The sequence below is a fragment of the Engraulis encrasicolus genome, chromosome 11 (genome assembly GCF_034702125.1).
Source record: "Engraulis encrasicolus isolate BLACKSEA-1 chromosome 11, IST_EnEncr_1.0, whole genome shotgun sequence".
NCBI lineage: Eukaryota > Metazoa > Chordata > Actinopteri > Clupeiformes > Engraulidae > Engraulis > Engraulis encrasicolus.
This window is the reverse complement of record NC_085867.1, coordinates 32,773,006-32,786,365: the sequence shown is the minus strand read 5'-3', so window position 1 is coordinate 32,786,365 and position 13,360 is coordinate 32,773,006. Positions and strand designations below refer to the sequence as shown.

The following is a 13,360-nucleotide window of genomic DNA, read 5'->3' as shown; positions in this document are numbered from 1 at the left end:
CTTTCCTTATTTTTCCAAAGGAGCACTTGTGCCTCTTCCCCCTCTGCTCGATGAGGTGATAATCTTCTCCGTTCTGTTGCAGCAGAGCAGTCATTGGGGAAACAGGACGGTGTAATCCATCTCACATCTCTCCCACTAACGTAGTAGGCTACACTTACACGCACAGGGAGCGCATGGCTCTGCATACGGCCCACACTAGCTTTTACGCACAGTTTCGTTTACATTCGTTGAAAGCTATTCGGAATACCTGAATACAACCGCGCAGGGGTTGTTTTTAGTGGGTTGTTTGTTGTCGGGAAATGAGCGATGGATGGCCATAACGAGAGGACCTCTCCAAAAGACGCACCCAGTAACACGGAGATGCTTTTTGCCCTACTGACACAAAGCGAGGAGCTACGCAAAGGTATAGTTTATCCAGGGCATGCTAGGTGCATGGGATGTTGTTGTTGTGACAAGGTTGGCTTTCCTGCGTAATTCTCCTAACCGCTTGCTTACTGTGTCATTTTGTTACATTAAGACCTGGCATCCCTTTGGCCTGCCGATGATGCTCATCTAAGGATGCCATGTTGTTTAAACGATATAACTTTCTTCCACGTTGTCATATGTGCTACATTTTAAAAATGGCTACTTTTGTATGGCTAAATGAAAAAGTTAGGCTATATCCTATTGCAATTTCATAATTTCTTTCATCCAATGCTCCTGGTAGTTCTTCTGCAGCCGACTGGCAGTCTGTGAACCTACTATTCTTGAGTGATCCAGCCAGAGGACAATTCCCTTTTCAGATTTCTTTGCTGTAATACCCAGCACCGCTGTTATCCTCTGGATTAGAGCGGAATCTGTAGGCCCCGGATTACTGCACCAGGCGGTGAATTTACCAATTGGCATATGTCTTATCTTTGCCTCCCTGCGAAGCACAATTCTATTTTTTCGTTCGTTTCGTTGTTTTTAAAGCATTTCTTTTTACCCTTTTTGTCTGTCTTTTGCATTGTGCGAGGGGCAGTACCAGAGGAATCATATCACAAAACCCACTTTTTGACAGTTGTTTTATTTACATGAATATAGCCTGCATTCGAACTTTGACCGTATGTGGCATGATGCCAAAATGATCAAGAGATAGCTAATGCTGGCTTTAAGTTGATGGCTTAAGTTACAGTAAGAATGCAAAGCCCACTTTTATAATGTTGTTATTCAAACTCAATGCACTTGGACTCGGCAAGCATTACGCACACATAGGCTACAGTATGTCCAGTTCTGTGAAGGCTGCTGTTGTTATTTTTATATACACAATAAATACCTGCTTATCTCAGAGAACACGTTAACCTATTTTCTCCGTGTGTAGGCCTATGTGTGTGTGTGTGTGTCATAAAAAGCTCCCAGTAATCCCGAGCCCCTTGAATAAATGATAGGCTTTTCGGTACACCTGGCCCCGGTGCCTTAAGCAGCTAGGCGGAGGCGGACAGCCCCCAAGTTGTGCCAGAAAAGCGATGCAGCGATTCATATTTTATTTAAAACGACCCCGCAACAACAATAGAAACGCGACTCCTTCGTTGGATGAAATGTGAAGTGCCGGCATTTATTGGTTAATTATGCAATAGAATGATGATATCTTGAGTCGTATTTACGTGCGCATGCAGTCGTCCAGTGATATTTACAGTTGTTTGTTTATGCTTTTGGTAATCAACACAGTTGGACGGTTATCGACTCCTTGCATTTGCGAGATGCCAGTTTGTTTGTGCAAGAATCAAAGCTGATTTAAAATCCTTTTGATGTCAGCTGGAAGTTTGAGAGAGCTCTGTTGTAATCTGAGAATAAATAGGATGAAATGCACCTTGAAAAATAAAACTGCATTAGATTTAATAAAAATCCAAACAAAAACTTGTAATACATTTATTTTATATTTAACAGAGTTCATATTTTAGATGTGATATCATTACAATGATGTTTCTTCACAATATAATATTTCTTTTATTACACTCTTTTGGAGGAAAAAAACAACAACAATCAAATCCGTCTTGTGCTTGCCAGATAGACTGATTATTCGTGGCTGACAATATGTCATTTTAGATATGTGGGCGTTGTAACTCCCCTACTGTCACTGGCATACAGGCTGCATGTGGAATAAGGCATGTAGCATTTTACGACCCACAGCAGGCACACAAACCTTCATGGCTGACTTTGACCTGTGCTTGACGTCTCACAGTGCCTCTCCACCTCTCCATGTTCCTTTCTCTCTTTGGCGGTGGCCTGTGGCTTGTATGTTTGTAACTGTGATGCTGTTTTAGATCACGGATTTGCTTTGGGGAAGTGTAGCTATTTGTTATGCAGTGTGCTGACTACTGCAAGTGCACAACTTTTATGGCCCCTCCTGTAAATTGCGCCAGAACGCACAAACACAGCTATTACGCCTGATTTTGAATGCACAGCCTATGTCAATCCAGGATGTACACATTTTGAGGAATACATGATTGTAATTACAATGTAATTATTATTATTATTATTATTATTATTATTATTATTATTATTATTAATATTATTATTATTATTATAAGCCTACAAGCTGTGTAGGTTTACGCTGAAGTCCAAAAACGGAATTTGACAGCTTTTCCTGTAGTTGCCTTTGGTAGAGCGGTGTTGGAGATTAGCATGTGTTTGAGGGTTTTAAATGACGGTAGTTGTAGTAGGATAGGGGGTGGAGGTCTGGCCTACCAGTGTTTGTGATCTCGCACCTGCCGTGTCTAAATCGTGTTTAGCCCCTGGATGGATCAGGCTTATGTCAGATGACCTGTCGTCGTTGGTGGGGTGGATGCAGTCCTATTCCATGCCTATCCGTATGCAGATCCTGTGGGAAAAATGAGAGGAATTCGTTCACAGGACTGAACACTTGATAACAGAATAACGAAAACGAAAACCACTAACACAAGAAAAGAGTGCACATGTTTTTGATATCATTAGTCTATTGCTTTATTAAACTGTACCCACCGTAAAATATATAGCCTAACAAAAATCGAATGATCCTTTCTTCTCTCCTTTGTATTCTCTCCCTGATCTTTCATATTATCATTCCACTTTTTTCACTTCTTTTCATTCAGATTTAACTCTGCACACATTATAGCCGATGGCTGTATTGACAATCCAACCGTGGATTTTTTTTTCTTTTCATAATTTTAGGATTACGATGGGGGAATAAGTGAATTCTTTTTTTGTACATAAACTATCTTGTCTTCCTCGGGCGTTGTGTACTAGGAAAAAAATCATTTCTGGTCTGAAATCTACTTATGATCCTTTTAACAGTAATAAGGCCCATTAATGTTTCATGCATTCTATTCTATCCTTTTTTAAGAAAATACTGGGTTAGGTATTGTGATAATTCTATGGCAATAGGCCTACTATGTTGTTTCTATTCTGAACGAAGATGTCATTTTTATTTCTAGAAAAATGCCCGGGTGTGCATGTTATTTGATGAGGCTTTTCTCTTTGCAGAGATCCCTGTGTGTGCGGGATGCAACCAGCACATAGTAGACCGCTTCATCCTGAAGGTGCTGGACCGACACTGGCACAGCAAGTGCCTCAAGTGCAGCGACTGCCAGTCCCCGCTGGCCGACAAGTGCTTCAGCCGGGGCGACAGCGTCTACTGCAAGGAGGACTTCTTCAAGTGCGTTCCCTAAAATAATATTTTCACTCTGCCAGTAGATAGTCCAGTCTTGTGTTGTCACTGGCACCATTGATAGTCAGTTATATGGATTAAAAATAATTATAACATGCGTAATAGTGATGGTGACTGACAAGAATGACACTGTCGTATTATTGTTGTTTCCATCACTATTACGCATGCTTAGATATTTCATGTCCAGGTGAATATTACACTAGAATATCACCGAATATTACAATATTACCTGAAACAGGGCTACTTGAGTACAATGTTGTCTGTGTGCAAAGAGATAGCCTAGGGGCCCAAGTTATTCTTTGAGGGCCTGCTGAAACCTAATCGCCTTTATTGACATCTATCAACCCTCGTTGCTTCCCAAAGGAGGTTTGGCACCAAGTGCGCAGCGTGCCAGCAGGGTATCCCGCCGACGCAGGTGGTGCGCCGGGCGCAAGACTTCGTCTATCACCTGCACTGCTTCGCCTGCATCGTGTGCAAACGGCAGCTGGCGACAGGGGACGAGTACTACCTGATGGAGGATAGCAGACTCGTGTGCAAAGTAGACTACGAAACCGCCAAGCAGAGAGGTGAGGATATAGGTACGGCTCCCACCCACACCTTTTGTTTGTCAGTTGGCTCACCAATGTCGTGGAGGGTGATTAATAAATCATGGCACAAGAAAACAACTTGACTTTATGGAAAAATGTTAATCTCTGAAAATGTTTTCCTTTTTTGTTTCAACAACCAAAGCTTCCACAATGAACTTAGTTTCATTTTAGAGAAAAAACACTGTCATGTATTTCCTAATACAGCTAAATAATAAAGTGTTCTGTATTTTTAAATTGGTCATATTTTAAGAATGATAAGTATTCTCTGGCTTTTTAATTTCACTATTATTGCACTTGCCTTTATTAAATGGCAATGGGATTGGACACAGGGTGGCTAAATGAAATGACCCTGAAAACTGCTGAAAACAGGTGCAGGCCCTCCCGCTTTCCTTGCACAATAGAGGCCTGTTAATTCGTGAATCCACAAAATTGATGCCAGTCCCCAGCCCCTTTTCCGCGAAGCGCTTTATCAAAGTCGCCAAATGATTTTATCCCTTTAAATCAGTGACCTCTCGCTGAACGGCTGCTTTTAACTGTGAACTTAATCTCCGCGGGCATGAGGTCATCCATAAACATCTGACCCACCTGAGCTAATTGCGCTTGGGCCTGGCCCCTGATCGATACCTGCCTCGCTAATATGGAGACGTTCATCCTTCATGGCCAGCCTAGTCGCAACAACCTGTCCAAACGGTCATCCACATCCCCGAACCTTGATGTGATGCAGAGGCGGGCTTACTGTCTGCCACATCAAGGGCTGAAGGGCGAGGAAGAGGGAGAGGCTTAGGTCTCCAATGCGTAAAAATGTGCGCCTGTCCAAGCGAGCTTCAATTCCCCGTGTGTGTGTGTGTGTGTGTGTGTGTGTGTGTGTGTGTGTGTGTGTGTGTGTGTGTGTGTGTGTGTGTGTGTGTGTGTGTGTGTGTGTGTGTGTGTGTGTGTGTGACTAATAGCATTTGCGTAATTGCAATTAAACCAATACAGGCTTTGCGTCAGGACCATTTAGATTTGCAATTTCAACATCAGTGTGTCAAGGGGTAGCCTATGAAGTAACTGTGCATAATTAATACATTTAAATATTATTCATTATTAATAAAAAAAATGATCTTAAAATTCAGATTTGATTTACTTGATGGGGCGCACGGGGGTAGTGTATTTTGGTTAGCAAACAGGTTAGGTTTGGTTAATGGGCTCGTGAGCGTTTTAAATCATAGGGAAATTATTATTTTTTCACTGCAAATGTTAGTAGTTCAAGCTTGTTTATTTGGATATTTGGAGCAACGTAATCTATAGAACGGTTACCTGTACCTTCCTGACAAGAGATTCATTGTAGCCGAACAGATGCTAAGCTATGGAAGACCCAGTAACTGGGTTTTTACATGACTTAGCCTTGGGCAATGTAGAGGAGGCTTTCTTTAGCTAACGTTTTGTTTTGGCGACGAAAATGTGTTAGTTTGCTAATCTTAAAGTAATTGATTGTCATCATAATGGTCACCTACTCCTACGAAAAATGATGCGATGTTGTTTTGAAAATTAGCCTATTTCATCGAGAAGCCTAGACTGAATACCACAACATTTAGGTGAAAATGGCTCATCATTCTTATGTTTATTTGCAGCTTTAAAGCATCTGTTTACCACATGGAACAATGGATTTTTGTCCAATGTAGTTGTCCACCGTGTCAATTTTTTACGCGGTGTGTGGGCACTTGTCTGACTGATATTGTGCTTATTTTGCAGAAGCCGATTCCACAGCGAAAAGGCCTCGCACCACCATCACGGCCAAACAACTAGAGACGTTGAAAAACGCCTACAATAACTCACCCAAACCAGCGAGACACGTGCGGGAGCAGCTGTCATCAGAAACGGGCTTGGATATGCGAGTGGTGCAGGTGAGAAACGCATTTTGTCCCAGAAGGACACCTCCCGTTTCTGCACTGCTGGCAAAAAGGTGGAGGCTCTAAAGCGCGCGGGGGTGAGAGGTGTTCCGTGAATGGTTTTAATTTACGGCGAGATGGAGTCAAATGAAGTCTAGCCACCAGAACCGAGAGCGCCGAGGGCACCCTCGTTAACAATACTAAAAGGGGAGCCTTGCATATTGTCTGTGAGAGAGCCTTGCTCAGGTTGGCTCTGGTCATATATATTGCTTTTTATGAATTTGCTAGGACACTTAAAGTAGGCACTGTGGCTACTTGAAATGTCCATTATTCACTGAATATGGGGACGGGTCACAGGGTTGCATCTTACACTGCATATAATTATAAAACAGGCCTAAAGACGGCATTACGTTCACCACGGTGCCATTTAAAGCGCTTAGCCTACAATCTTACTTGGTTGTTCCCAGAGAAAAAGCCAGCTTGCATCCAGTGATGACACCAACTTGTGTAACACCTCAAACCATGCCTTGGATTATTGTCGACCATTTTCAAAAACTAATTGCACGAATTTATAGAGCGTCAAAGCGCGTAGTCGTCGGTGAAATTGGTTGTAGACTTCAGGAGAGAATGGAGCAGAGAGTGTAACCCGTCTGCTCCGCGGGTTAAGGACAACTTGTAGCTGTCTCCGAGTTAATTACGCCTGCGATAAATCTCTGCGGCCTGCCGTAGTGGTCCATCCCACTGTTTCAATCTCCCACTTGGCCAGAAAAAAAGATATGACCCGGTCTCATGACAGTCCTTGAAAATTAATATCTTCATAGCGTTATTTTATACTGCCTCTGAAATATAGAATGGTTTTGGGGGACTATTCGGGGATTGGTGGAAAAGAGGATAATTTCGATAATTCAATTACTAATAACTAAATTTGCATTAGCTAATACCATCTTACATTATTAATTGAATTGTAAATATGCATGTAATTTTTATGTCGAATGTTAATTGATCCCACAAATTGTCATTTAGTTTACAAATAATGGCTAGTGCTTGATCAGCCCTATAGATAACTGATGGCAATTTATAGCATTGCCATTCGTAGCCTGATTAAAACAGAAAAAAACATCTTTAAAGTATGTTTTCCCATTTGCGACATCTCAAAAACTGTGATTGGAGTTTTGGTTTCTCGTTTGTGCATCCCACCCCCAACCACCCATCCCCCTAATTTACAGTATGTCATAGACCTATAGCCTATGCTGTAAATGAGATGTATGGGACTATTATGTTATTACATCCAGGGGTCTTATATTATAAATATTTTGTTTTTATTTGTTGTTTGATGTAAGCTGCATTATGATAGTTTACTACTATATTCACAAGAATGACAGAAATATTAAATTGTCTGTGGTTGTACATCATAGTTGGGCTTACAAGATACTTTTTGCATCTATTTTTGATAAGATAAGATGAACCTTTATTGCCTCTTCCTAAGAGAGATTCATTGTCTGCGTTATATTTTGGATGCAGTGTTGCATTTTAATTGTCGTCCTCCTGAATAAAACAATAAACCGTGTGTGTGAATGTGTGTGTGTGTGTGTGTGTCCGTCCTCAGGTGTGGTTTCAGAACCGGCGTGCAAAGGAGAAGCGCTTGAAGAAGGATGCGGGTCGGCAGCGCTGGGGTCAGTACTTCAGGAACATGAAGCGCTCGCGCGGCAGCTCCAAATCTGACAAGGACAGCATTCAGGAGGAGGGACTAGACAGCGACGCAGACGTCTCATTCACAGGTAAACACACACGACACACAATAAAACACACACAGGCACACATACAGGCACACACCCATACACTCACACACACACACACACACACACACACACACACACACACACACACACACACACGCACACACACACAGGCACACACGCACACACCCATACACTCACAGGAAACATCCAAGAATAGGCCCCAGTTGTCAAGAATTCCAGTTCTTGAAAATAAATATTTTTAGACAGTCCAATAACCTGATCAAGAGCTTTGATTTACTGTACTGCACTGTCCAGATGGTGCTTCACCGTGTATTCACAACAAAGACAAAAGAATAATTCAGAGAACACGGCAAGAAGCATTGCTGTGGCACAGCATGCACATCTTTCACACTCCCAGCAGCAGATCGCTGTGAAAGGATATTATAGGCCTGCATCATATCATACGACATGTTAAAGTGTTGCATAATGCCTGTATCACCTCAGGAGATAGTTTGGTGGTAGGGGGTGAGGTGATAATATCACCACAGGCAGTGTATTGTGCTTTTGCATTGGGATACATTGCATATCCATTATTTATTATCTAAGTATATTCAACAACAAATATGGGCCCTTGGCATTTTTTTAGTTGCAGACATCAGGGTGGTGCAAGAACAGCTACCAGCAGTCACTCTTGTAGGCTATTGATGGAATGTTTATTTTAATTATTATTGGATTATCTAGGAAGCATATGTATTTCTTGTATGTTAATTAACAAGTCATTTACGTATGGACATTAGCTGTGGTCACCATCTGATGTCTGCTACCAAAAAAAGACCCACCAATGACCCATGTAACAACGACTACACTCTGATATGTAAGGCTTAGGGAAGCCTGCTGCTGATCCAGTATCTGCTCATGGCATGCCAGTTAGACTGCAGATGCACACAGATGCGTGCCTTGGCACTGGGCTGAGCAGGGGTCCGTATCTCGAAAGCGTCTTTGCTAACGACGGTAGCAACGTCCTTCGTAAGAGCGACTCAACTCTCTCTCGACAGCGGCGCTCACCACTAAATCCAAGGGAATGGTGAGACGGTCGTAAGACGGTTAGCAACGACAAGAACCGAGAAACAGACCCCAGGTTGCCACTTGGAGCTGTAAACCATTAGATAGTAAACAACAGCACACACTACAATTATGGTGATTGGATTCAAACATTCATTCCTTTGATTTTTTGCCCAGAGCCCCAACTGATCCAGGAACCACCTCTGACAGACAGTATCTGCAGATGAGCTTTGAAATCCTCACAGGCAGTCAGTCAGTCTCCCAGTTATATCTGTTTGCAAAACTGTGCATGCAACAGAAAACGAAGGCCAAAAAAAATTAAGTACTTTGAGCTAGTGTTGAGGCAGCAGTCCATTCGGAAGGATTGGCTGGAGTTTATATGCACAGCTTTTTATTTTTGTCACACGCGCACACATTCTGTGGTTAACAGTGCTGTCAGTTTTGCAATCTGCTGATGTTTCATGATCGTCTCACGCATGTGCGCGCACGCACACACACACACAACCACACACAAAACACACACACACACACACACACACACAGACACACAGACACAGACACACACACACACACACACACACACACACACACACACACACACACACACACACACACACACACACACACACACACACACACACACACACAGACACACACACACAAACACTGACACATACACTACACATACTTAATGTCCCCATACACAACACCAACATGCACACCCACACATTTGAAGTACACACACACACACACACACACACACACACACACACACACACACACACACACACACACACACACACACACACACACACACACGCACACACACACACACACACACACACACACACACACACACACACACACACACACACACACACACACACAGGGTGGATGATGGCTGCCAATGTCTGAAGCAGCATGCTGTTTGCTGAGACTATTTGCCAGCAGCTATATAATGCAGAGTCCAATGAAAATTCAGACACGTCTTAAATGTAGAGAGCATTTAGGCCCGCCATTCAAAAATCCCTCACACTTCCTGTCTCAGATGCATTTCACTGCATAATGTTTTTTTCTTAACTTCCCAAACATCATCCAGTAAAAGCAGACATTGACTGAAGCCAATTTTTACATTTCATCTGTCTTCAGTCGGCTGGACTCAGGTTCACACCAGGCCACCTTTTCAGTCCTCTTGTTGCCTTGCTATTTAGAGGAATATTGGTAACACTTTATTTTAGGGATACATCTATTAGCACTAATACATACAATGTTAATGCCTGCATAAGTAACTTGTAAGGCATGTACTAAGCAAACGCTAAGGCCTACTAGGTCCTTACTAAGGTTAAATTGGTAATAAATCCCTTATTTTGCATGAACAAGACATTTGCTAATACATGCCTAACAAATGTTTGATTTTGCTTTGTACATGCCTTACAAGTTACTTATACAGGGACATTGTATGTATTCGTGCTAATAGATGTATCCCTAAAATAAAGTGTTACCGGAATATTATATGTCTTTGTGGTAGACTTGAGACTTCTCTGCTTCATGGTGAATGACCGGACCAACTGTGTGTTGTGAATGATGTAGCTTGAAACATAACTGATACATACTAAAGGGATGTTCTCATACAAGTTGCCACTTGGGATTAAAAAGAAGCCTACCGACGTATATGTTGTCATTATATCTTAATCCCCTGTCTAGTGAGTGGAAGTTTTGCAGCAAATGAGATTCCCCAGTCCTGTGTTCAGAAAGGTTGTTTTGGTTTGGTTATTTATCTCACACAGTGTATCTCTGTTCAATGTAGAATTTTAGTTTTTGTATTATAAATTTAATTTATACAGTGTCACACAAAGAGCCCACAAATAGAGAGGGAGAGAGGCTGATACAGAGAGAGAGAGAGAGAGAGAGAGAGAGAGAGAGAGAGAGAGAGAGAGAGAGAGAGAGAGAGAGAGGTGAGAACAATGTACAGTACATCAGCAAATGAAAGACAAATGAGAAAGTTTCTGTTATATACAGTAGCTGGAAGATAGAAGGTTGTGTGACTGATCAACGAGGTTGACCTCATGATCTTGACCTTGACATGACCGCTTTACCTTTTACTCCAAGCTAATGAACCGTGAGCGTGCAGGTTTGTCTGTCACGCTGTTCAACTTTTCACCTGCTCAAGCTGTTTCACCCGCTCACCTGTCTCATCCTCCTGTCTCTGGTTTCCACCTTGTGTGTCTCTCCACAGACGAGCCTCCGATGTCCGACCTCAGCCACTCCAACGGGCTCTACGGCAGCCTGAGCGAGGCGTCCCCGGCCATGGGTCGCCCTGCCGGGCCGCACCCGGGCTCCTTCCCCCTGGAGCATGGAGGAGTGATCCAGTCCCAGGAGCCCTACCACGACATCCGCTCCGGGAGCCCCTACGGCCTGCCCCAGTCCCCAAGCTCGCTTCAGGCCCTGCCCCGCCACCAGGCCCTCATCTCGGGCCTCGTGTACCCCGACTCCGGCCTGCCCATGGTGGGCCAGGGGGCGCCAGGGGGCATGGGCGGACCGGGTAGCCGGCTGCTGGGTGGAGCTAACGGCCCCAGTTCTGACCTGTCGACGGGCAGCAGCGGTGGGTACCCGGACTTCCCAGCCAGCCCTGCTTCCTGGTTGGATGAGGTGGACCATGCACAGTTCTGATTGGATGATGACTGGAGGGGATGGAATGGGAAGGCGGGGGATGGGACGGAAGTGGGGAAGTGTGTGTCTGTAACTGAGGTTCTCCTCAGAAACTCCAAAAGAACAAAGGAGACAGAACTTCTAACAACAGAATCCATACACTGAACAACTGAACAACTGGAGCTCGCTCACTCGCTCTCTGTCAGCCATTTTGCTGTGGCTAATGTTGTCTCCCGCATTCTCACCATCTGCATGGACTGGTCAGACGGACATGAGGAAGTTAAAGAGTACTGGTTCTGCAGAACTGAACTGGAGAACGGGTGAAGGAGAATCAAGGTCAAATGTCCCCATGAAAATGGAGATACAGCAGTCCCAGTTGAGGGTGGAGATTGTGCACATCCCCAGGAAAATGTGCAGGACAAAGGCTGACTGTAAGTTTGGAGTGAGAAGTATATTTTTTTTCATTCCATGGCAGATGATGAAGACAAAAGTCGAAACGAAGACAATTGTCGAAATCCTGTCATGGAATAAAAAATCTGAGAAAAAAAGGATTCAAAGTGTGCAGACTCCTCACTCCAAAGATACAGCGGTCCCAAACATGGCTCATTTCCACGCCCACACCCACTAGGTCCACACTCACCAGCAGTGGGCACCCTAGGCTTCAGAGAGTAAAAACTGTCATATTACATTACACTTAACTGATGCTTTTATGCAACGCAACTTACAGTTATTTAAGGATATATTGGTTACAGTCCCTGGAGCAGTGTTGGGTTAGGTGCCTTGCTCAAGGGCACTTCAGCCATGGATGAAGGTGTAGGGAGAGGAAAGGGTTGGATTCAAACCAATAACCTACTGATCTTAAGTCCACCTTCTTAACCATTACACCACAGGTGTCCCATAAATAGGTCATGTCTGTGCCCAAAATATGTGAGGGTTCTTATTCATTCAGGTCATCACATTTTGCCAACAGTAATAGACTGGCTTTTGTCAGGAGAAAGAGTGCATCTTTGTACTCACAATAATCTATATATCACTCTACTTTAGCATCATAAGTACTGCTGTAGAGTGAGTTATGCTCTGTTCTCAGCTCAGTTGCTAAAGTGAGATGGTTTGGTACTGTAATCTCTGGAGGGCTCTCGTCCGATTTAAATTATCGTCATAAAACAGCTAAATGCTCAAAAGTAGTATGTTCCTTCTCACAACTTGACATTTATGATGGTGATTTCGGTACATTTACCTGGGTGATTATGCTAATAAAAATTGGCTAATAGAAATCCGCTGTTCTTCTTGTGGAAGTTTGGCACACATTTTCAGTTTGGTGTTCTTGTTTTTTTTACTCTCTGAAGCTGGGGTTTTGCCATCTGCTGGTGAAGGAATGACTTGTCTGGGCCAGACTTCCTTCCTACCCACACGCTCGCCTTCATGCGTTCAAAGGAACCGCCCAAGAGGAGTTCCTCTGCTGGCACATGGACAAAGTACTTACTGCAGAGCACCAGCTGCGTAAAGGAGAAACATGTTTTTACAGACATGTTTTAGACAGTTACCAAGATGCCTGTGGAACCCTTTTGTCTTTATGTTCATTTTTATGTGTTTGCCCTACTTTATGTTTCAAATCTTTGGGGGGAAAAAATATCCCAAACATCACAAACAGTCAATCAGTCTATACTTCACATAGATCACATGCAGGGGACAGGAGAGTGACAGTTCCCAGTTAATGCTGTGTGTGTGTTCATGTGTCTCTCCGTGTATGTGCGCGTATGCCTGTGTGTATGTATGCAGATGTGTGTATGT

General features: G+C 43.4%; 1 protein-coding gene across 1 annotated transcript; it reads left to right on the top strand.

Annotated features, from left to right (window-relative positions):
- Nucleotides 1–306: 306 nt before the first annotated feature.
- lhx3 (LIM homeobox 3) lies at nucleotides 307–11,590 on the top strand. Its single transcript, XM_063211321.1, has 6 exons — nucleotides 307–403; nucleotides 3,481–3,652; nucleotides 4,028–4,230; nucleotides 5,983–6,134; nucleotides 7,726–7,897; nucleotides 11,157–11,590. Exons 1-6 carry the CDS (start codon nucleotides 307–309, stop codon nucleotides 11,588–11,590), a joined length of 1,230 nt encoding a protein of 409 aa, XP_063067391.1.
- The last annotated feature ends 1,770 nt before the right edge of the window (nucleotides 11,591–13,360 follow it).